Source organism: Phoenix dactylifera, unplaced genomic scaffold, assembly GCF_009389715.1.
Source record: "Phoenix dactylifera cultivar Barhee BC4 unplaced genomic scaffold, palm_55x_up_171113_PBpolish2nd_filt_p 000263F, whole genome shotgun sequence".
Taxonomy (NCBI): domain Eukaryota; kingdom Viridiplantae; phylum Streptophyta; class Magnoliopsida; order Arecales; family Arecaceae; genus Phoenix; species Phoenix dactylifera.
In genome coordinates, this window is record NW_024067753.1 from 132,798 (window position 1) to 157,417 (window position 24,620).

At 36.3% G+C, this 24,620-nt stretch overlaps 1 protein-coding gene across 1 annotated transcript; it reads left to right on the top strand.

The window, feature by feature from the left end:
- Positions 1-909: 909 nt before the first annotated feature.
- Positions 910-22,492, top strand: LOC113461912 (ankyrin repeat and SOCS box protein 2-like). The gene is made up of 7 exons (XM_039117705.1): positions 910-1,000; positions 2,178-2,302; positions 2,984-3,136; positions 20,218-20,332; positions 20,755-20,825; positions 21,502-21,654; positions 22,445-22,492. Exons 1-7 carry the CDS (start codon positions 910-912, stop codon positions 22,490-22,492), a joined length of 756 nt encoding a protein of 251 aa, XP_038973633.1.
- Positions 22,493-24,620: the final 2,128 nt, after the last annotated feature.

A 24,620-nucleotide genomic window follows, 5' to 3' on the forward strand; every position in this document is an offset into this window, starting at 1 on the left:
AAACAACCAAGATTGCTTTATTGATAGAAGTACAAATCAGGCTAGATTGGGTCTGCAATGCAAAGGCTAATGTGTTAACCTACCGTGACACACTTATATCAAATCTGGCATACTTAGTCTCATTTACTCAATTAATCTATTGACGAATGTCAACCCACTAATTTAACATCTATTCAATCTATCGCTATACATGATATTCCATATTTGCAACTTTTCGTATATAGTAGTTAGTGTCCCCACACAGTTAAGCATGTTGGTGTAGAATCACATTCAAGTTTGGGTCATAACTCTATCCACCTGACCTGCTCATTAAATGGGTCAATTCACATCAAGCAGGTCAAGTCTGTAAACTTGAAAACTGCCCATTTGCTGAACTGGTTAGCTGGGCCAATTTGTTTATGACCCAAACCTGCTATTGCCATAGTTGTTCGTTGGCAATCTGAATCACATGCCCTTAATCTTGGTTCTCATAGATGCAGCAGATCTTTTGAATTGATATAGGATAAGAAAATTATGTAAATAATGGATGAGGGACGAAGAGATGAAAGAGCAAGGAGTTCGGGAATATAAAAGGATAGGAAAAAGAGGAACACCAACACAGTCAAGAAGAAAGGTAAAGAAAATTTTACATACAAATTTCAGGCATGCATTTACCAACTTGTTAAGTGTATGAATGGTGGAGATTCGGTAAATATTTTACAAAAATCTAGCTACATATGCTTCATTTGCCATTACTAATCTGATCAGATTACTTGTACAACTAAGGTAAATTTGTGAAAGAACAAGCAGGTGGATGAGTTGAATGCACATGCCTCGATTAGTATAAATCTTAGAATCTATACTAGAAATTAATATGATTATCTTAAAACTCAAATTTTATTAAGAATGCAAAGCTGCTTTTTTGGAGTTATGAATGTGAGGACACATCCATGTATCTGCATACGCATGCATGTGCATGCTTTGCTTGTGCATATCTACAGCTATATGTTTGCAGGCATAGGTATGTATTTGCTACATGTTTATAGGCATATGCATGTATTTATTGGATCTTTATCTGAGACTTTTATTCAAATGCCGTCTATTTAGCAGTTGACAACAGCCTCATGCTTGAAACAAACTGGAAAAAACTGAAGATTTAACATTAGATGGTTAAGCATTTTTTTGATATAAAGTTTTCCTTGAGAATGTCACAACAGTTCATTAAGCATTGAAGTTTGCAGTTTGGTAGTTTATATAATATTATATTTACATTCTAAGGGCTATCTATAGTTCTACATGTTGAATAATATATCATAAATAATATAAAATTATTCTTCTAGATTTGGAACTGATCGAGGTAAACAAGTTTGTTGGCCATATGTGCTTTAATATCTCATAGTGGGCACATTTCTGGTTTTTGACTGAGGTATAATTGAAAAATCATCTACCATTGATCGGGATCATTGTTTGTTTCTATGAAATTTCTTGCTGATGCTGGATTGCAGGCTTCATGGATTTTGACAGATGATATATCCAGCAAATCTTATTTAGACAAATCTGGATGATATCCAGTAATCACACACCAGTTTCCAGAATTTGCAAATTAATTCCTTTTGCTACATCTACTTTTGCGTGTACATATCTCATCTTCATCTCTTCTGATTGATATTTAAGGCCTAGAAAGAAAATGTCCACCATGTAGCAGAATGGAAGTTCTTTGCTGATCCATTGAGCTTTGATATTACCTATCTAAACAGCATGAAGATGATTATATGAAAGTAAGCCTGGATCTTTCATCATCTAAATAAGCCTGGATCTTTCATCATCTAAATAAGCCTGGATCTTTCATCATCTAAATGACCATAATGTTCACTTAGGAGTGACCGCAAAGAACTTCAGGAAATGAAGGAATTCATAAGATGATCTGCTATTCTTAAGATCTTCATTGAAAAAAAATTGGAGAATTTCACACCTCTGGCCTGGCAGCAGCCTGCTTTCTAATCAGGTGGCTCAGAGAAGCCCTATAAAAGAATCGTCAATGTAATATCTTTGCTCAAGAAATTTCTCAAACAAATTAAAAAATGTGGTAGGACTACAAAAAAACAAAATTTATCAGAGTGACCAAAGAGACCTCTCACTTCTGAGATGCGAAGAATTCTTCTAAACAATTTATTATGTATTTCTGTTCATGTACGCAGGCGCTGATGTGAATGGTAATATTTCCATTGGAGTAACTCCCTTAGGATTGGCAGTTCATGGTGGCTTGACTGAGATTATTAAATGCTTACTGAAAGCTGGGGCTGATGCAAATATACTTAATAAAGTAAGTGCTCATATCTTTGCCTTGTTTATTTTTTTGGCTGTATTTGGCTCTCTAAAATTCTCATATCAGTTTAGCAGAAGCCACAGAAAGCATACGTGATGATGAACTTCATATTGACAGCAAAGTAAATACTAGTATGCCACACTGCTATGCCGTAGCTTTGATGTCATGCTTTCTCTTTGATTGATCCTCAGAATGTCCATTCTATGAACTTTACAAAGCACGTGGGAACTTTCTCTTTTTATATTGTCATCTCACAAACATAGCAGCAAACAGGGTTTACACAAGAAATAGATGTCATGTACAACATACCATGTGGTGGTATAAAAGGTTATGGCAATTATTGACTCTATGAAAAACTGGTATGTGGTGTCAATTGATGGAACGAAGTCAGCATCATTATTGTCAAAAACTCGAGCGCCAAGAACATTATGTTTTCATTCTTGGGAGACATTACGATCCGAATCCTGGATTTTTATCACCAAGGAAACTCCACTTTAAGTTGATTGCTCCTCCCCCGCCCTTTTCCATTTTACTCCTGCAACTCCCTTGTGCTTGAATACCAGCAGAATACTGACATGTTGAGAAACATTGTTGTGCTGTACAGAGTGTAAGATGATGTTGCATGCCATATGAAACTCATCTTTCTCTTTTCTTGTTCTTTTACTCTGTAAATTTCAGGATGGGCTGAAGCCAATTGAAATTGCTGCAGTATTTGGTAAACAGGAAGTAGTTGAAATCCTTTTTCCTTCAACATCCCCCATTTCAAGTGTGCCAGACTGGAGCATTGATGGAATTATTACTGATCTAAAATCGAAAGTTCCCAAACAACTGGTGTGCAATTCGGAATCCGAGAAAAAAACTCTACGTTGTTGCCCCACTGCCCCCTACCGACAATCCCAGAAAAAAAGACAGAGGGAAAGAAGAAAAGAAAACCACTACTATCTCTCTCATATGTATTATTATTTTACAGATTTCATTCTGAAATACTTGATGCATGCATCAAGGTCTCATTTATATTTACGAAACTGAATACCTGCTTCAGGAAATGATTATTATTTAAGATTTATGATGTCAAATCTTCACTGGCACATTACATCAAATTGCATAAATTATTGAAACTGAAAAAGGAAGAACTTAAACTTGATCTTTTTCTACCAATCCAATATTCTGTACTATTTTGAATGCTTACATCCGCAGACAAAGGACTAGAAAGGATCAAAAGTTCTATTATTTAACTAAGGTCAAAGAAAATTATACATCTATACAGTCTGAACTGGTATTACCTGGATATGTAGCAGCGGGAGTTACAGAATTACAAGTGCCCAACATAATATCTTGTGAAAATCCAATGGGAGGCTTTCAAGAAACACTACTTTATAAAACTCTAGATAACAGAAGTTGTTTGTGATTCTACGTTCTTATTAATGATAGTATCAAATGTAGCTGTCAATTTCTGTTTTAATAAATATGATATCTGCTTCCTGAGTTAACTTGCCAACAATGACGAAAAGATACTAATCAAATCTTAGATTCTGAAGTCCTTGACTGCATTAAATACAATAAATATTTACAGAATCAACTCGATGCGATTATTAGTATTAGAGTCTTAATAATGTTGTCAAATTGCTTATTTTTTGCTGTACAGTTACATATTCATTGGAAAGTTGTGCAGAATCCTGCTTTGAAATATTAGTTGCAGAGTTCTGATTCACATGTCAGTAGGAATGATATGATGGGTTTATAGAGACATGAATGCATTTTGGGGAATCATGTCTAGTAGCTGGTTTCCTAGAAATCTCCAACAGCAAGGGTTTCAAAACTATATTTCTAGATGTGATGCAAGATATTTCTAACTGTTGGGCTTAAGTAGAGGTCAATTTTGCATAATATTATTGCTTTTTATTTGTTATTTCATTGGAAATTTTGTTGAAATTCTTCTAATCGTTCTGTTCATGTACTTGTTCCATTTTATCTTCAACATTTTTCCTCATCAATTTCTAGGTTATCTCAGGAACTTCATGTTAAGTGCCACATCTTTGCTTAACCATTCTATAGGCTATATTTGATAGTGGTGACTAGTTATTGTATGATAAATTTGATCTCATTTACTAACTCAAATTGACTTAATGGATAGATTAAATGTCAAGATAAAAAGACATTCTCAGATTGGAATGAATGCAGAAGAAAAGCAGTTGGTGAAACAGAATATCTTTCAGCAATGATTTTTTACATTATGGTAATTCCTGAACTTATAAGCACTTTTGATACTTAAGCATTTTGTTTGTTGATGTAGTGTTTGAGTGTTTCACTTATATATATTTAGTTTAAGATAAAGTCAGCCCCTTAGCATTTTTTCCTCGTTTTATTCTTGATTTGCCTTTGCGTTTTATCTTGTCATTGATTGGGCGGAGATTTAGTGAGGTCTCTAGCATGAGCTTTTAAGTTAGGCTATCCTTTTGTAAACTACAAGTGGTGGTTTTATAGCATGGGTATGGAGTGTAGCATGCCGACCTAGTACCATAGTGGAATAGTTCAGAGGCTTGATACGGCACTATACTAACACATGGCACAGTTGCTGTGCCGACTCCAGCAGTGGACCATATGTTTGTGCATGGGTATACTGTACCAACTGACCTGTACAGATAAGCTACTAGAATGGTCCATGGTGCCAGGAATGCTAACTTTGGTTTGAAGATTATTGTTGGTTTTACTAGATTACATTAAGGATTCTAAGCTCTTTTGTGTTTTATGTTAGTGATCCATGACCATACTGAAATTGATGCACAATAAAAATGGTAGAAGCAAACAAGATGATGGAAGGAATGAGAATTTTGAGATAGATGCATAATTACACTAGGAAGGAGAAAGTGAGAAACAAGAGTACTGTAGGAGATATAGGATATCTACGTGTTCTAAAGAATCCATGTTTAGAGAAAGTATTTGTCAGCATATAGTGTTTTTCACCCCTCAAATCCTGTTTTTGTTGTAATAAAATTTTCAACCATTTGTTGGTACAAGACTACAAGTATCATAAGTTCATTTTCTTTTTGGTTACTTCTTTAGTATGTCTATGGGAAAGAGTAGCACATATCCACTAACACCATGTTTTTGTGGCAAAAGCATAAATCAAATAAGCTAATTTGAAGAGGATCTAAGTTCTCACATCTTTGGAAGTTGATAATCCATGACTTAAATTGTTCATGTCACTTGATTTGAAATTCCACTCCTATAGTCATCTAACAGCCAAACCATGGATCAGTGACTTGCCACTCCACTCAAATGGCTGGTTATCAGGAGTTTTTCTTGTTCAGCACAGGCTTCAGAATTTTGGGGGCTAACGCCTTGACTATACCATGTTGGTCTTGTTTGAAAAAAATATCATATATCACATGACATGATGCTTTAAAAAAGGGGTAAATTGCATTCTTGCCTTGAAAGATCAACATAATTCCATGAAACAAAGTCAGCTTTCAATAGTAAAGTAATTTGTTTCCTCTCAGTTTGCTGCATTCCCATTCGAAAACAATGTATTACTGTGTACAATCAATGTGGTTGGTCTCTGGTCGTTAATTTTAGAATTTTCCTCTGTTACAAATGTGGTAATGAAAATGGATAAATAAATGTGTTCTCATTGTTGGGAGGTGTTCTCCATGTGTTTGTCTTAGCTATGACATTTTGAGAGACAATGAGAAAGAATGTATATCTTGAAAGAATTACAATTGAAGTATTGCCTGATGATATATGCGTAGACAAAATGTAAAGTTTGGGTTGAAACATATCTGAAACCATTTGAGTTTCAATGATTTCAGCTAATTTCATCCCTAGCTGATTAATATCAGTCTAGCTCTGGCCAGTTTCAGTTTTCTTAGCTCAAATTACCCAAGTACATGGCTGAAAACCTTATCTTATCATTTTCATTTGATTCATGTTTTTGCTTGATCTCCTTAGGAAGCATTGTTGCAATATTAAAATTGAATCTGCATGATTTAAGCACATCAGAAGCAAATAGCTATTGTCTTGCCAGAATTTCAAGGAAATGGAACATATATTTTTGTTTATTTTCTATTTAAGCTTTTAACTTGCCCAAACAAAACAAGATCATGCCGTCTTACTTTCCTTTCATTAAAACATTACAAAGTAATTGAAATGCACCATTAAGAATTATTTGGAAATGTTAAAAATTAGTTATTTCAACAATTTATTTCCATATATTTGCTATAACCACTAGATAACAAGTTACAATTTACATTTGGTATCTCTATGGTTTGCTAGCTTATATTTTCCAATTTTATTTTTCAGTTTCTGATTCTTTTTAACAATATTTTAGACTCGAGATTCAGGTCTGACAACTATACATGGCAACACAAAAAATGAATTTACTAAAAACTTGTGCAAATATAAAACAGCTGTTTTCTATTAATTTTTAAGATTTCCTAATCTTTTTTGTAAATTGGAAATTTGAGTTGAAAATAAAACAATAATTTTCAAAAATTGAACCCATTCGACATAATTGTAGCAAGATCGTAAACTGAGCTCTTAAACTTTGCATGTAATGAATTGTTTTTCCTTTCTTATATGGTAAGAAGTTCGTAAATAATTGACATCTTTCATATATGAAATGAATTCAAGACATCACATGCCTTTGTGTCTTAATAACTCCATTTTTTATATGAGTTTGTAGTAATTGGCCATGTTGTGATCTTGCTAATTGTGCTTACTGTAAGGAAATTGTAGAAAAAGCTTTTGGAGAGAATTCTTAGAATTTAAGTATTAGTTTGAGTCCTAGATGTTCCAATTTAATCATCCATTTTGAATACAAAATGTCCTTCCTAGGGCTAATGGAGCAGTACTGTACGATATAAGACTAGTTATGCATGTTTAGACTCCTTGTCAGTAATGGTGGCATGACATGCCTTACATTCACTTGCCTGGTCTAATTGTTTGACTCGTTGGATGTCAAATGACAGCACTTTTGGCATGTTTTAATATTGATCAACACCTTAAATCTTTATTGCACATGTTTGAAGGAAAATGATCACACATAGTCTCAACATAGTTTAACGTTATCAAATATATAATTGCAAGGTCCATATTTTTTCTACTTATTATCTTTTTCTTTTCTTTTTAAATATCTAATTTGATATATCTAGGCTCTCCAAATTGCATTGAAAAGCATGAGTAGATATTATGCTCGCCAAACTAATGTAAACAACACTATACTTGTAATTGAATAGGATATTATATCTTACACTTTTGTATGCAATCAAGATAGAATGACTAATTTGAATTATATTGACATTTCCATAATCATAATGATCCAACCTTTTCTCAATTATTTATTGATATAATCATTACAACCAAGGTGGTAGATCCATTACCGAAGACAAGGTTAATTTGGTATTTGCATAATATGTGAGCAATGTTGACCCATGCATGTATGCACATACCATTCTTTTAGTCACTCAGGAAATATAAGTACTGTTGCTCGTCTATGTTGGTATTTGTTGACTCAACTTGTGCAAACTTACTAGATTGCTATATTTCATATGCTGAATTGCCATAATTCCCATGAATGTATGAGTTTCATTGCTTGTCGGTCCTATGAGGCATGCATTTGGTTGTGCACTACAAAAGTGAGTGGAGCAAGAAGACAAGTTTTCTGAGTCAACTTCTTATTGATTATTATGAAAATGGGAAATAACTACCTCTATCATGAGAACGTTGACACCCAAACTCCACTATATTGGTCCCTGTACAGATGAACAAGAGGCCTTCTTTGTAACCTATTTCTGAGGATGTGCTATGGATACATGATGCCTTTCATTGCTGCTCCATTGGAAATTTCATTATTTATGATCCTCTTTTGGTATGGCTAAGCAAGCAGCCTGAACCATGCCATTAACAAATGGTGACTTCCAGCTTCAGCCTTCTTGCTATCATCAGATAATAAATAGAGATTTGGAGAGGATGGCTCCTGGGTTCAAGGTGCCAACTGACCATTTTGATAAATGCCTCTTGGTAGTCACAAGACTTGGAGAAGGTCATATTACTGACGATTACATGAAGTCCCTTGTGAAAACCCTTGAAATATGTGGTGTTAAAGTGTATTAAGGCTCTGTTTGGGATTGCTGTTTATAGTAGAGCGTTAGCTAGTTGAGCTTTTAACAAAAAATTGTTTGCTATTTGGTAATTACATTTGTAAAATTCCATAGAACTTATACAATTATTTGGTAACCAAATTAAGAAAGTGCTTTTAGCATGACTAATTGACAATAAAGAATATTGCATAGTATTGTATAGTATAATATAATATATTATTATATATTAAAATGTTATTGTCTAAGTATAATAATATAATGTGATATGATAGAACATAATAATATATTATTAAATATTAAAATATTATTACATATTAAAATAACTTATAGTATAATATAATATAATATTATTATAATATAATCTAATACAATATTGCATGGTATTATACTATAATATAATAAGAAATGATATGAAATAATATAATTATACATTATTATATTATTATAATATTACAATACAACATAATACAATACAATACAATACAATGTGCTAGCATGGGTATTTTGGTAACTATGAGAATTTTGTTAAATCAAAAATAACTTTTCAACATTGACCAAGTGCATTTTTTAGGGGGAAGCTATAGAATGGAGTTTCTCCTAGGTAGACATTTTTTAGCTTTTCAAAGAATTAGAAAGCACTTCAAATTTTTTTACCAAATGCGACTAAATGGCTCAAAAGTGTTTTTGGAGGGTCAAAAGGCATTTTTTGGCTCTCCGAAAGTGTTCCCAAGTCAGGTCGAGTTAATTCGGCTGCAAAATTTGCTCCTTGAATATGGTGGAATATGACAACCCAGATTTGAATTGTCAAGGTAGTCAACAAACTTAACATATGTAGATTTAAAAACGTGCGACATCCACTAGCTTAACATTGAAAACAGGGGACAATAGGGGATATGGGCAGTGTGTTGCAGACCCCAGAAAATGCCATTGCAAACCGGCCCCGCCAAGCCAAATCCCTAGAGGTTCGACCAAGGCCAACCTCGGCCAAGGCCAAGACTCGGGCCAAATCCATTACATATAGGTCTGCCCAGACCTCGGCCAACCTCACCAGCAGCCGGCCCAATCCTGCGCAGACCACGCACAACGCCTGCGTGAGGTTCGGGGCCCTCGATCACGACCGCACCAGTGCGGGGCCAACCGCGCCCCTGCAAGCGTACAGCAGCGTGCGGGCCCCCATGCACGCGTCTAACAGCGCGTGGCCCTCCGCGCGCCTGTCCAGCAGCTTGCGGCCCTCCGCGCGCCCGCCCCGCAGTGCGCGGCCAACCGCGTGCCCGCCCAACCCCTGAGCCGGTGATAGGGCGATATGGGTAGTGTTCTCAGCAGTGGAGTGGGATGAGGGATATGGAGGGTAGGATGCAAGAGTGGTGGTAGAGAGGAAGATAATAGGGATGGTAGTGCCACTGATGGTTGTCAGGGAGGCAAGCATCATGACATGAATGGCATTGCAGGAGCGAGTGGTAGTCTCCATTCTTGTTGCCTATTTCAAGTCTTGCTATTGGATGCAAAAGAGATAAATAATCTCTTGGCCGAACATGCAAGCTTCACTAAAACATTGTGAATGAGATATCTGAGGCCCTAACCTAAGATCCTCTACAATGTGTGTTTTGCACTATACAAAGTTGTACAGCTCTGGATGGCTGTCACATCATCCAATCACAGAGACAGAAGGCTAACAAAAAAAATATTAGTGTATCGCATACCCAATGCGTCGTATATGCCACATAATGCTTGTCCTATTTGATAGTCATCCATCTTTGTGATTGGATGGCATGGAAGCCATCCAAGATTGTACCACTCAATGTTGTATATCACGCATTGCAGAGGATCTAAACTCGTGAGGCCCCTGTCATTCAATGATCCGTATATGTTGTTGTTTCCACATCCATCAAGACTAGCTGATGTCATACTAAAATCATAGTCCATAGGCCTTAGCAATATCTTTTAAATATTTAATTTAAGCATGCATTTTTTAATATTTTAAACTGAATAAAAGGGTTTAGAAAGTTCAAGGTCCTGCTCAAAGCTCGAATTTTGAGTAAGTACCGAATTTGGGCTCGAAAGGCAGGCCCAAATTAAACGGATTAAACAGTTAAGCATTGCCATCTTCTAATCAGGCGGGCTTGTGCAGGTGTGAGGATATATCAGGTGGCAACATGGCTTTTTATGGAGAGACAAAGGTCTGTAGAGGTGCTACTGTCATATCAAACTGACTACAAATATATTTCATAGTGTCAACTAGGAATTTTCTTTCAATATCCGGGTGATACATAAACACAAGTGTTAGCTTGCAAAAAATATTGCGCGGGCAATTCACTGGTCCTGTTGTAGATGATGCATGAGCTCAAGCAGCATACAAGGGTGCACATGTTGGCATTACTGTTCCAAAAAAATATTAGGGTTGTAACTTAGACCTGTAGAGGGTTGTAGCATACAAGGGTGCAGCCAAACCCTACCTAGATCTGTAGAGGTTTGAGTTGTGACCCAAACCAGAATCCCAAACTTTTAGATAATTAATGGGTCGGGTCAGTAGATGATCCAACCTTATTAGCCATGCTTTGATTTATTGGTCTAGAATCATGGATGGGTTTGAAAAATGATCTATTTGGTTGTTGGTTTGTGTCATTGTTTCTTACATGATCTAATATAATGATATATTGGATGATCTATCATTGCTTGATTTGATCTAACCCTAAACTCGATACTTACAAACCTATCATTCATAGGTTTGTAAGTTAGGGGCTACAGCTAGCACTTTTTAAGTTGAACTCATAGTGAAGATTTAAACCAAATCCTAGTCAATGACAATAGTGTTAACAATAATGATATTAGTGTTAACAATCTGCACTAAAACTCTCTTTTAGCTTTTTCCATATATTAATTTTTGTAACTTATGGCTGCCCTAAGAAAGATAGAATGAATTATATGGATATTTTAATGAAAATAAGTATAATAAATAATGTATAATTCTTGAATATTACATCATACTCGAACTCGATATGGTTTGGATGACTCAAAGGTCAAAAATAGGCAGCTGCACATGAGCAGCAAATGACAAGGTTCTATATCTAAAACTATGATCAGAAGATTTTTATTTGATCTTTATCTGAGATTTTTATTCAAATGCCGTCTGTTTAGCAGTTGAATGTTAATTTTGCAAAGCACATCAGACTATCATGAGAATTAGCCATGGCCAAAGGTTTGGTATTGTATGTACAAAAGATGTTCATTACATGTGTGGGGACTGAAAGATAGGCTCAATTGCAAAAAAAAAAAAAAAACAAAGTTGGCCACAAGGGGGGGGGGGGTGATAGTTTAAGAAAGCAAGCCCAATAGCCTCATGCTTGAAACAAACTGGAAAAAACTGAAGATTTAACATTAGATGGTTAAGCAGTTTTTTGATATAAAATTTTCCTTGAGAATGTCACAACAGTTCATGAAGCATTGAAGTTTGTAGTTTGGCTGTTAATATAATATTATATTTACATTCTAAGGGCTATCTATAGTTCTATAGTTGAATATCTATAGTTCTACATGTTGAATATCTATAGTTCTACATGTTGAATAATATATCATAAATAATATTTGACTTGTGAAAATATATTCTTCTTGATTTGGAATGCCGAAACATTAAGAAAAATGGATAATGAAGGGAAGAAAAGCTTTTTCTACCAAACAGCCAAGATTGCTTTATTGATAGAATTACACATCAGGCTAGATTGGGTCTGCGATGCAATGGCTAACCTGTTAACCTACCGTGACACACTTATATCAAATCTGGCATACTTAGTCTGATACTTATCCAATTAATCTTTTGACAAATGTCAACCCACTTATTTAACATCTATTGAATCTATCGCTCTGCATGATATTCCATATATGCAACTTTTCGTATATAGTAGTTAGTGTCCACACACAGTTAAGCATGTCGGTGTAGAATCACATTCAAGTTTGGGTCATAACTATATCCACCTAACCTGCTCATTAAATGGGTCGATTCACATCAAGCAGGTCAAGTCTATAAACTTGAAAACTGCCCATTTGCTGAACTGGCCAATTTGTTTATGACCCAAACCTGCTGTTGCCATATCGAAACGTGCTAATGTGATCCCATGTTGGCCAATCGGTTGAAGGATTGCAACCCTTATAAACATTTCTGAAACTAAATTCTACTATTTACTTGCAAAACTTCAAATAACTAACAACATCATGTTAGTCAACCGACATTATCTTCCTAAGTGCCTTGAAATAGCTATTTGCATGTGGGGGTTGATTTTGATATACCATATGAATCGACTGTTTAACTTTCTAAATTACTTTGGTCATGCAGGTCCACTTATATTTTATATCTCTGTTGTCTTATTCCAAGTAAAGTGCATCTTGATCTTTTCAGTGAGGCTTTGTCAGACCATACATTTCTCATGATACATCATTTTTTTAACATCATTTTTTTAACATAATAGATGTATGGAATGAATGGGGGATACATCATTTTTTTTTAACTGGGGATCTTAAGACTTCAATCAATGCTCATGATAGAACAAGCGTGTAATTGGATTGATCTATTATGTGTATTGTATCTTGAATATGTGTTTGTATGTCCACATAGATGTGTATATGACTGTATAAATAGATAAAAAATGGAGAACTCAGGCAAACTAGATGAAATAACTTGGCAAAATTTTCTTACTCTGCCACCAGTTTTCCACAAATTGTTTGTCACCACATCTTACTTCTCCATCATTGTCTCTTTCCTTGAAAATGCAATTTAATGCTTTAAACCTTCATCCTCCTACATATTGGGAAATAGTCTTCTTCACAACTGAGGTAGCTTTCAATTTTCACACGTACTCCGAGTCCTAAAGTAGGGTTAAAGATATAGTCTGAGAAGGTCAATTAAGCGCATTGGAATTGAGGTGGATGAAGGCAAATGAATTGTAGTTTAGAGATTATGCTCATTTGGCAACAGAGGGAGTTGACTTTCCAAAATAGCATTTTGGTGCTAGTATGCTATTTGGGGTCAGTGTTCTCCTGTAATTGATGGCAGTGTTGTTGTCTTGAGATTGAATATGAAAATCAAGTTGTATCCAAGTGCTTACAAGTTATAATATTTGGACCCTAGAGATGAAACATGAAGGTCTGTGGCAAATTTATAGTTTGTGGGTCATTTCTTAGGAAAGTGTGGTCCTTCATAGCAGGTCGACCTGGATGAACGCGTACAGCATCTGAGGTTGGAGGCAAGTTTCATACTTTTTTGTCTGTTAAAGCTCAAGAGAACAGGAAGGTTGACATACAAGATGATTGAACATATTTGGAACAATTTTTGGGTCTGATACAGCAAACAACTATGTTGGCTATAACTTTAACATGGATTTCTTAATTTGGCCCAATGGAATTAACTTAAATTCATGTTTTGATTGGATATATCTCCTACCCCTTTATGGAATCCAATACAAGTTTAGTGGGATAGGTTTATTCATTCAATTGGTGACAGATGATTTTAATAATTCTACTCAAGGTTTTTGATTTCTTTTCCTTTTTTCTTTCTTTTCTTTCTTCTTTTCAGCTCAACATAATGAGAATGACAAATTCATGAAGGTACAACTGATATGTAACTAGTTATATGGAAGGACACGATATATGCAGCATAATTTCTCTTTGGGGCTTACTTCTGTTACCCTCTTGCCTGTTTTTGCTATTAGATATGTAACTAGTTATATGGAAGGACACGATATATGCAGCATGGTGTAGTTCTTGTACCTTACACATTATTCACACAAGATCTTTGTTATATTTTAGTTTTGTTGGAGGTATTAGTCAATTTTTTTTACTTCAACTTGCTTCTATATTTTCCTTCCTGGTCTTGGTGAAATACTTGTTATGGAAATTAAAAAGGGTATTCAACTTTGCGGATTTTATTTTCATATGCATCATAAGCTTTCTTTTTTCTATATGATTACTTACGTTGATAGATTTTTACGTATAATTCTTTTTGTCGTGTACTTGTGAATTTCTTTTTGCATCCATATTTTGGTGGACATTAGCTATAGCAACCACTTAAAATAGTTGTTCTTTGGCAATTTCCATCCATCTCTTGAATTTATTTTTCCCCTACAATCCCGATCACATTCATCACTTAAAATTATCAGCGGTCTTACAATGCATAATAATAGTGGCAATGATTCTAATTGTGCAATTATATAATTATTGATGAACTCTATTCAACAAGCATCTTTATGTTGTGTGTATTTAGCCCCAGGCTTTGTTTTGGCCTGCTGTACTTGTAGTGTTGTCTCAGAAGCAGCAATATTGCATCTTGATTCTCTTTAATTGTGGTCTTCAAGTTGACATGATATTTTCTCCTCTTTTCCTTTTAATGATCGTTCAAGCTGCCTAAACTGCAATTATGTTTGTTTTCTTTATAGGCTTCACATCTAGGTTTCCAGGAAGTTTAATTAGAAAGAATGATTAGTGGAGTAAAAGATATTGGGCCTTTGAGCTTATTTAAATTTTGCAGATTATAGGCTGACACTTGCTTTAAGATCTTGTTCTAAATCATATGTCTGGTGAAGAGTACAGACAAGTGGTTTGATACAGACGCCAGAACCTGTGGCAGATATTGCTTCTTTGGCAACAACTAGTATAACTTATTGTTTATTATAGCTTGTATAGAGATGGCATCCATACTGAATTTCTTATATAATAGTGCAGAAGATGGACAACTACCTCTTGAAGGTACAAGGAAGTCAAATCTGAATCACATGCCCTTAATCTTGGTTCTCATAGATGCGGCAGATCTTTTGGATTGACATAGGATAAGAAAATTATGTAAGTAATGGATGGGGGACGAAGAGATGAAAGGGCAAGGAGATTGGGAATATAAAAGGATAGGAAAAAGAGGAACACCAACACAGTCAGGAAAAAAGGTAAAAAAAATTTTACATAAAAATTTCAGACATGCATTTAATAACTTGTTAAGTTTATGAATGGTGGAGATTCAGTAAATATTTTACAAAAATCTAGCTATATATGCTTCATTTTTGCCATTAATAATCTGATCAGACTGCTTGTACAACTAAGGGAAATTGGTGAAAGAACAAGCAGGTGGATGAGTTGAATGCTCATGCCTCGATTTGTATACATCTTCAGATCTATAATAGAAATTAGTATCATAATTTTAAAGTTAAAACTCAAATTTTATTAAGAATGCAAAACTTCTTTTTTGGAGTTATGAATCTGAGGACACATCCGTGTACCTGCATACTTGTGACATACAACATACACATGCATGTGCTTGTTTTACTTGTGCATATTTACAGCAATATGTTTACAAGCATAGGTATGTATTTGCTATATGTTTACAGACATATGCATGTATTTATTTGATCTTTATCCTAGACTTTGATTCAAATGCCGTCTATTTAGCAGTTGAATGTTAGTTTTGCAAAACACATGAGACTATCCTGAGAATTAGCCATGGCTAAAGGTTTGATATTGTATGTACAAAAGATGTTCATTACATGTGTGGGGCCTCAAAGATAGGCTCAATTGCAAAAAGTTGTTGGGGCGGGAGGGGGTGGTGGTAGTTTAAGAGAGCAAGCCCAACAGACTCGTGCTTGAAACAAACTGGAAAAAACTGTAGATTTGACATTAGATGGTTAAGCATTTTTTTGACATGAAGTTTTCCTTGAGAATGTCGCAACAGTTCATTAAGCATTGAAGTTTGCAGTTTGGCAGTTAATATAATGTTATATTTACATTCTAAGAGCTATCTATAGTTCTACACATGGTCTGCCGTATTGATCGGTACGGGTCGGTACGGGCCGGTATGTACCGGTACCGGACAGAATCGGTACGGTACAGCTAAGGTACGCAGTACCGACTGTACCAACGTACAGGTGGGCATCGGTACCGGTACAGTACCGAACCAAATCGAGCCGAACCGGTACTGTACCGATGGGGCTAAAAGCTAAAAAAAATTGGAGCCGGTACGGACTGGTCGGTACGGGCCGGTACCGGTTCGGTACGGGCCGGTACGCATCGGTACCGAAGTATGTTGCTGTACCGTACGGTAGGGTCCGGTACCGGTATGTTCCGGTCCGTACCGACCGGTACAGCAGACCATGGGTGCAGCTATATTTTTCGGTTTCGACTATTCGCAATCCGTACCGGTCGGTAACGGCCGGTACCGGCTCGTACCGAACTGATACTGGCCCGTACCGACCTTAAATTTTTTTTGGCTCTTGGCCTGAACCAGCCGAACCGGTACAGTACCGGTTCGGTTCGGTATGGTACCAGTACCATTCCGGTACCGGTGCCCACTGGTAAGTCGGTATGGTCGGTACAGCGGACCTTAGTTCTACATGTTTAATAATATATCATAAATAATATTTGGCTTGTGAAAATATATTCTTCTAGACTTGGAATGCCGAAACCTTAAGAAAAATGGAAAATGAAGTGGGGAAAAGCTTTTTCCACCAAACAGCCATGATTGCTTTATTAATAGAAGTACAAATCAGGCCAGATTGGGTCTGCGATGCAATAGCTAACCTGTTAACCTACCGTGACACACTTATATCAAATCTAGCATACTTAGCCTGCTGCTTACCCAATTAATCTATTGGCCAATGTCAACCCACTAATTTAACATCTATTCCATTGTCTGCCGTACCGGTCCGTACCGGCCGGTACGGCCGGTACGTACCGATCCGGTCTGGGACCGGTACCGGATCAGCGTGAAATTCGATACCGGTAGTTTATTGTTGAAAAAACGGTATGAGACCGGTACGGGACTGGTTCGGACCGGTATGGGACCGGTTCGGACCGGTACGCCACCGGTACGGACCGGTATGGGATCGGTTTCGTACCGGTTCGGGCCGCCACCGGTACGCCGACTGGTACCGGTACGGCGGACCTTGATCTATTCAATCTATCGTGAGGATGATAGTGTTATTTTGATGATTAACAAGCAATTATCTAGATTCTAGAGTATGTTATAAGTTAAATCGATACTTCATTTATAAGTTTATTACTCTCAGTATATTTTGTATTAATTGATATAGATACATTTCATTGTTCATTTGAATGAATCTAACCTTGAGATGCAGCAAAGTGTGGATTGAGTCGACCCAAAGGATGATTGGGTCGACCCCGGCACATCAAGAAAATATTTGGCACACTTCTGCAAAAATGGCAAAGATGAACAGTGAGTTGGGTCGACCCAAGGAAAGCATGAGTCGACCCAAGGATCAAGATCCTCAAAACAAGACAGAAAAATGGTTCTCTGGATTTACTGAGAGGGTCGACCCAAGTTGTAGTTGAGTCGACCCAAGCTTGAGTCGACCCAAACCCTGAGAGGGTCGACCCAAAGGCAAGACAGAAAAGGTTCTCTGGAAACCCTGTTAGGGTCGACCCAAGAAGAAGTTGAGTCGACCCAAGTGAACTTTGAGTCGACCCAAAGAAAGGTTGGGTCGACCCAAGTGAAGGAAGGCTGAATTATAAAGTTTCTGTGTTTTTGAGAGGGTCGACCCAAGGAATGTTTGAGTCGACCCAAGTGAAAGTTGGGTCGACCCAAGGACAGGTTGAGCCGACCCAAACACGGGCTGAAGCATAACGGCTAGTTCTGCAGATGTACTTTTTGTCTTTCCAAAAGTGAGTAACGGCTAGTTTTTGAATTCTAACCATTGGGGCTTGTCCAATGGATGTAGGAAGCTATTTAAAGTGGCACTATTCATCAGATAAAACATCCTTTCAAAAGAATATCAAAGAGTACATAAGAAAGAGAAAGTGCCCTAATCTTCTTCATCCAAGTGCTTCATTCAAGAATCAAAGAAAGGGGTTGAGCAGATTCAAAGAGTCATCTAGAGCTCCATCCTCCCTTGAAGAGTGAAGCATCCTTGACAAAGAAGAGAGAAGTCACTACAAGTGATAAATACTTTCTAAACTCTTCTTTGTAGTTTATATTGTTTCATTTGCTCATTTAGGAGTTTAAATCTTCTTTCTTTGTTTATTAAACTACTTGTAAAGGTTGGTTGGTTAGCCCGCAAAACCAACGGAATAGGTTGATTGGTGAACCCGGAAAACCAATTGTAAAGGTTCGTTGGTGAGCCCGTAAAACCAACAAAGGTTCGTTGGTGAGCCCGTAAAACCAACATAGATTTTTGGTGAACCCGGAAAACCAAAGTGTAAAGGTTTTTGGATTGTGAGCCCGGAAAACAATCCAATTGTAATCTGCGGGATTATAGTGAATTCCCAAGGGATCGCTTGGGGAGTGGACGTAGGTGCTAAGGAGAGCACCGAACCACTATACTTTGTGTTGTTTGTATTGTGATTAGTTTTAGCTTACTAATCATTCATTTAACTTAAGTAAGTTAAATTTAAAAGAAACCAATTCACCCCCCCCCTCTTGGCTTGTCACCTTGGGCAACATATCGTTATACCTGATATTCCATATATGCAACTTTTTGGATATAGTAGTTAGTGTCGACACACAGTTAAGCATGTCGGTGTAGAATCACATTCAAATTTGGGCCATAACTATATCCACGTGACTTGCTCCACCTGACTTGCTCGTTAAATGGGTCAGTTCACATCAAGCAGGTCAAGTCTATAAACTTGAACACTGCCCATTTGCTGAATTGGTTCGCTGGGCCAATTTGTTTATGACCCAAACCTGCTATTATCGTATCAAAACGTGCTAATGTGATCCCATGTTGGCAAATTGGTTGATGGATTGCAACCCTTATAAACATTTATAAAACTAAATTCTACTATTTGCTTGCAAAATTTCAAATAACTAACAACATCATGTTAGTCAACTGACATTATCTACCTAAGTGCCTTGAAATATCTATTTGCATGTGGGGATTGATTTTGTTATACCATATGAATCAACTGTTTAACTTTCTAAATTACTTTGGTCATGCAGGTCCACTTATATTTTTTCTTTGTTCTCTTATTCTAAGAAAAGTGCATCTTGATCTTTTCAGTGAGGCTTTGTCAGAACATACATTACTGCCTAGTTGCCATAATTAAGCTCGAAGAAAGTCGAATCTCAATTGTATTAGCACCTAAAATCTTATAGAATGAGTAATCTCAACTTAAGCAAAACTTTCTTTTTGCTTTCTAAAGAATGGCTTTCTGGGAACTTATATTTTTGCTCATAAAAGTAAATAATAGACATTTGTATAATGGATTCTTATGTTCTGCTTATCATTGTGGAATACGTTCATATGAGTATGTCTATTGATTTTTTCCTTGGTTTTGTAGTCTGTGCAGGTCATTTTGTTAGTACCAACTACATCAAGCACTATGCACTTCGTAATGCATAAAGTGACAGATTACACTATTAAATTTTTTTTCTCAACATGAGTTTTACTTATGTGAGTTCAGTCATGCCAAAAAGAAAGTACAATTTCCCATATTAGCATGAAGCACAAGAAACATGCATTATTGCAAGTGGCTGATAGAATGGGGGTGTATTATTGGTTCCTCCTGATAGATAGTCAGGGTAACACAAATGGCATGAGTTATCAAACTTGCCTAGACAGAAAGAAGTTCTGGTAAACCTTTCAGATCAGATATGGTATTTTTTGTCCTATGTGGTTTTTTCTCTTTGGGGCTTACTTCTGTTACCATCTTGCCTGTTTTTGCTATTACATATGCAGCTAGTTATATGGAAGGACACGTTATATGCAGCGTGGGGTAGTTCTTGTACCTTAGACATTATTCTACAACAGAGGATCTTTGATATATTTTAGTTTTGTTGGAGGTATTAGTCAATTTTTTTTTTACTTCATCTTGCTTCTATATTTCCAGCCCAAGAAGGTTTCACACAATGGCTTTACACCATTGATGATGTCTGTTCTTGCAGGCTCACTGCAATGCATGGAGGAACTGATCGAGGTAAACAGCATGAAGAGATTATATGAAAGTAAGCCTGGATCTTTCATCATCTAAATGACCATAATGTTCACTTAGGAGGGACCACAAAGAACTTCAGGAAATTAAGGAATTTATAAGATGATCTGCTATTCTTAGGATATTCATTGAAAAAAATTTGGAGAATTTCACACCTTTGGCCTGGCATCTGCCTGCTTTCTAATCAAGTGGCTCAGAAAAGCCCTATAAAAGAATCGTCAATGTAATATCATTGCTCATGAAATTTCTCAAACAAATTATAAAATGTGGTAGGACTACAAAAAAACAAATTTTATCAGAGAGAGCAATGAGACCTCTCACTTCTGAGATGCGAAGAATTCTTCTAAACAATTTATTATGTATTTCTGTTCATGTACGCGGGCGCTGATGTGAATGGTGATATTTCCATTGGAGTAACTCCCTTTGGATTGGCAGCTTGTGGTGGCTTGACTGAGATTATTAAATGCTTACTGAAAGCTGGGGCTGATGCAAATATACCTAATAAAGTAAGTGCTCATATCTTTGCCTTGTTTATTTTTCTGGCTGTTTTTAGCTCTCTAAAATTCTTATATCAGTTTAGCAGAAGCCACAGAAAGCAAACGTGATGATGAACTTCGTACTGACTGCAAAGTAAATACTAGCATGCCACACTGCTATGCTGTAGCTTTGATGTCATTCTTTCTCTTTGATTGATCCTCAGAATGTCCATTCTATGAACTTTACAATGCACGTGGGAACTTTCTCTTTTTATATTGTCATCTCACAAACTTCTTAGCCAACAGGGTTTACACAAGAAATAGATGTCATGTACAACATACCATGAGGTGGTATAAAAGGTAATGGTAATTATTGGCTCTATGAAAAACTGGTGTGTGGTGCCAATTGATGGAACGAAGTCAGCATCATTATTGTCAAAAACTCGAGCGCCAAGAACAATATGTTTTCATTTTTGGGAGCCCGTGCGATCCGAATCCTGGATTTTTATCAACAAGGGGACTCCACTTTAAGTTGATTCCTCCTCCCCCGCCCTTTTCCATTTTACTCCTGCAACTCCCTTGTGCTTGAATACCAGCAGAATACTAACATGTTGAGAAACATTGTTGCGCTGTACAGAGTGTAGGATGATGTTGCAAGCCTTATGAAACTCATCTTTCTCTTGTTCTTTTGCTCTGTAAATTTCAGGATGGGCTGAAGCCAATTGAAATTGCTGCAGTATTTGGTAAGCAACAAGATGTTAAAATCCTTTTCCCTTCAACATCCCCCATTTCAAGTGTGCCAGACTGGAGCATTGATGGAATTATTACTGATCTAAAATCGAAAGTTCCCAAACAACTGGTGTGCAATCCCGGAATACCAGAAAAAAAAATCTACGGTGTTGCCCCACTGCCCCCTACCCACAATCCCCCAAAAACCACCACTATCTCTCTCATATGTATTATTATCTTACAGATTTCATTCGGAAATACTTGATGCATGCATCAAGATCTCATTTATATTTACAAAACGAAATACCTGCTTCAAGAAATGATTATTGTTTAAGATTTATGTTGTCAAATCTTCAGTGGCACATTACATCAAATTGCATAAATTATTGAAACTGAAAAAGGAAGAACTTAAACTTGATCTTTTTCTACCAATCCAATATTCTGTACTATTTTGAATGCTTACATCTGCAGATAAGGCACTAGAAAGGATCAAAAGTTCTATTATTTAACTGAGGTCAAAGAAAAATATACATCTATACAGTCTGAACTAGTATTACCTGGATATGTAGCAGTGGGAGTTACAGAATGACAAGTGCCCAACATATTGGCTTGTGAAAATCCAATGGGAGGCTTTCAAGAAACACTACTTTATATATCTCTAGATAACAGAAGTTATTTGTGATTCTATATTCTTATTAATGATGAAGTATCAAATGTAGCTGTCAATTTCTGCTTAAATAAGTATGATATATGCTTCCTGAGTTAACTTGCCAACAATGACGAAAAGATACTAATCAAATCATAGATTCTGAAGCCCTTGACTACAGTAGCTACAATAGACATTTACAGAATCAATGCGATGCATTATTACTATTAGAGTCTTAATAATGGTGTCAACTTGCTTACTTTTTGCTGTACAGTTACATATTCATAGCCAAGTTGTGCAGAACCCTGCTTTGGAATACTAGTTGCAGAGTTCTGATTCACATGTGAGTAGGAATGATATGATGGGTTTATAGAGACATGAATACATTTTTGGGAATCTGGTCTAGTGGCTGGTTTCCTAGAAATCTCCCACAGCAAGGGTTTCAAAGCAATATTTCCAGATGTGATGCAAGATATTTCTAACTGTTGGGCTTAAGTAGAGGTCAATTTTGCATAGTATTATGGCTTTTATTTGTTATTTCCTTCCAAATTTTCTGATTCTTCTAATCGTTTTGTTCATGTACTTGTTCCATTTTATCTTCAACATTTGTCATCATCAATTTCTAGGTTGTCTCAGGAACATCTTGTAAAATGCCACATCTTTGCTTAACCATTCTATAGGCTATATCTGATAGTGGTGACTAGTTATTATATGATAAATTTGATCTCATTTACTAACTCAAATTGACTTAATGGATAGATTAAATGTCAAGATAAAAAGACATTCTCAGATTGGAATGAATGCAGAAGAAAAGCAGTTGGTGAAACGGAATATCTTTCAGCAATGATTTTTTACACTATGGTAATTCCTGAACTCATAACCACTTTTGATACTTAAGCATTTTGTTTGTTGATGGAGTGTTTGAGTGTTTCACTTATATATATTTAGTTTAAGATAAAGACAGCCCCTTAGCATTTTTTCCTCGTTTTATTCTTGATTTGCCTTTGCGTTTTATCTTTTCATTGATTGGGCTGAGATTTAGTGAAGTCTCTAGCATGAGCTTTTAAGCTAGGCTATCCTTTTGTAAACTACAAGTGGTGGTTTTATAGCATGGGTATGGAGTGTAGCATGCCGACCTAGTACCATAGTGGAATAGTTCAGAGGCTTGATACGGCTATACTGACACATGGTACAGTTGTTGTGCCGACTCCAGCAGTGCGCCATATGTTTGTGCATGGGTGTATTGTTTGAACTGACCTGTACAAATAAGCTACTGGAATGGTCCATGGTACCGGGATTGCTAACTTTGGTTTGAAGATTATTGTTGGTTTTACTGGAATACATTAAGGATTCTAAGCTCTTTTTTGTTTTATGTTAGTGATCCGTGACAATACTGAAATTGATGCACAATAAAAATGGTTGAAGCAAACAAGATGATGGAAGAAATGAGAATTTTGAGATAGATGTATAATAAAACTAGGAAAGAGAAAGTGAGAAACGAGTGTACTGTAGGAGATATAGGATATCTACGTGTTGTAAAGAATCGGTGTTTAGAGAAAGTATTTGTCAGCATATAGTTTTTTTTACCCCTCAGTTCCCGTTTTTGTTGTAATAAAATTGTCAACCATTTGTTGGGTACAAGACTGCAAGTATCATAAGTTCATTTTCTTTTAGGTTACTTCTTTAGTATGTCTATGGGAAATAGTAGCACATATCCACTGACACCATGTTTTTGTGGCGAAAACATAAATCAAATAAGCTAATTTGAAGAGGATCTAAGTTCTCATATCTTCACAAGTTGATAATCCATGACTTAAATTGTTCAGGTCACTTGATTTGAAATTCCGCTCCTATAGTCATCTAACAGCCAAACCATGGATCAGTGACTTGCCACTCTACTCAAATGGCTGGTTATCAGGAGGTTTTCTTGTTCAGCACAGGCTTCAGAATTTTGGGGGCCAACACTTTGACTATACCATGTTGGTCTTGTTTGAAAAAAATCGCATATGTGACATGATGCCTCAAAAAAGGGATAAATTGCATTCTTGCCTTGAAAGATCAACATAATTCCATGAAAAAGTCAGCTTTCAATAGTAAAGTAATTTGTTTCCCTGTCAGTTTGCTGCATTCCCATTCGACAACAATGTATTACTACTGTGTACAATCATTGGCATTGGTCTCTGGTCGTTAATTTTAGAACTTTCCTCTATTACAAATGTGGTAATGAAAATGGATAAATAAATATGTTCTCATTGTTGGGTGGAGTTCTCCATGTGTTAGTCTTAGGTATTACATTTTGGGGGAGATCGAGAAAGAATGTATATCTTGAATATCTTGAAAGAACTACAATTGAAGTATTGCCTGATGATATATGCGTAGACAAACTGCGAAGTTTGGGTTGAAACATATTTGAAACCAAGGTATGCCGAACCGACCCATGGTTGGATCGC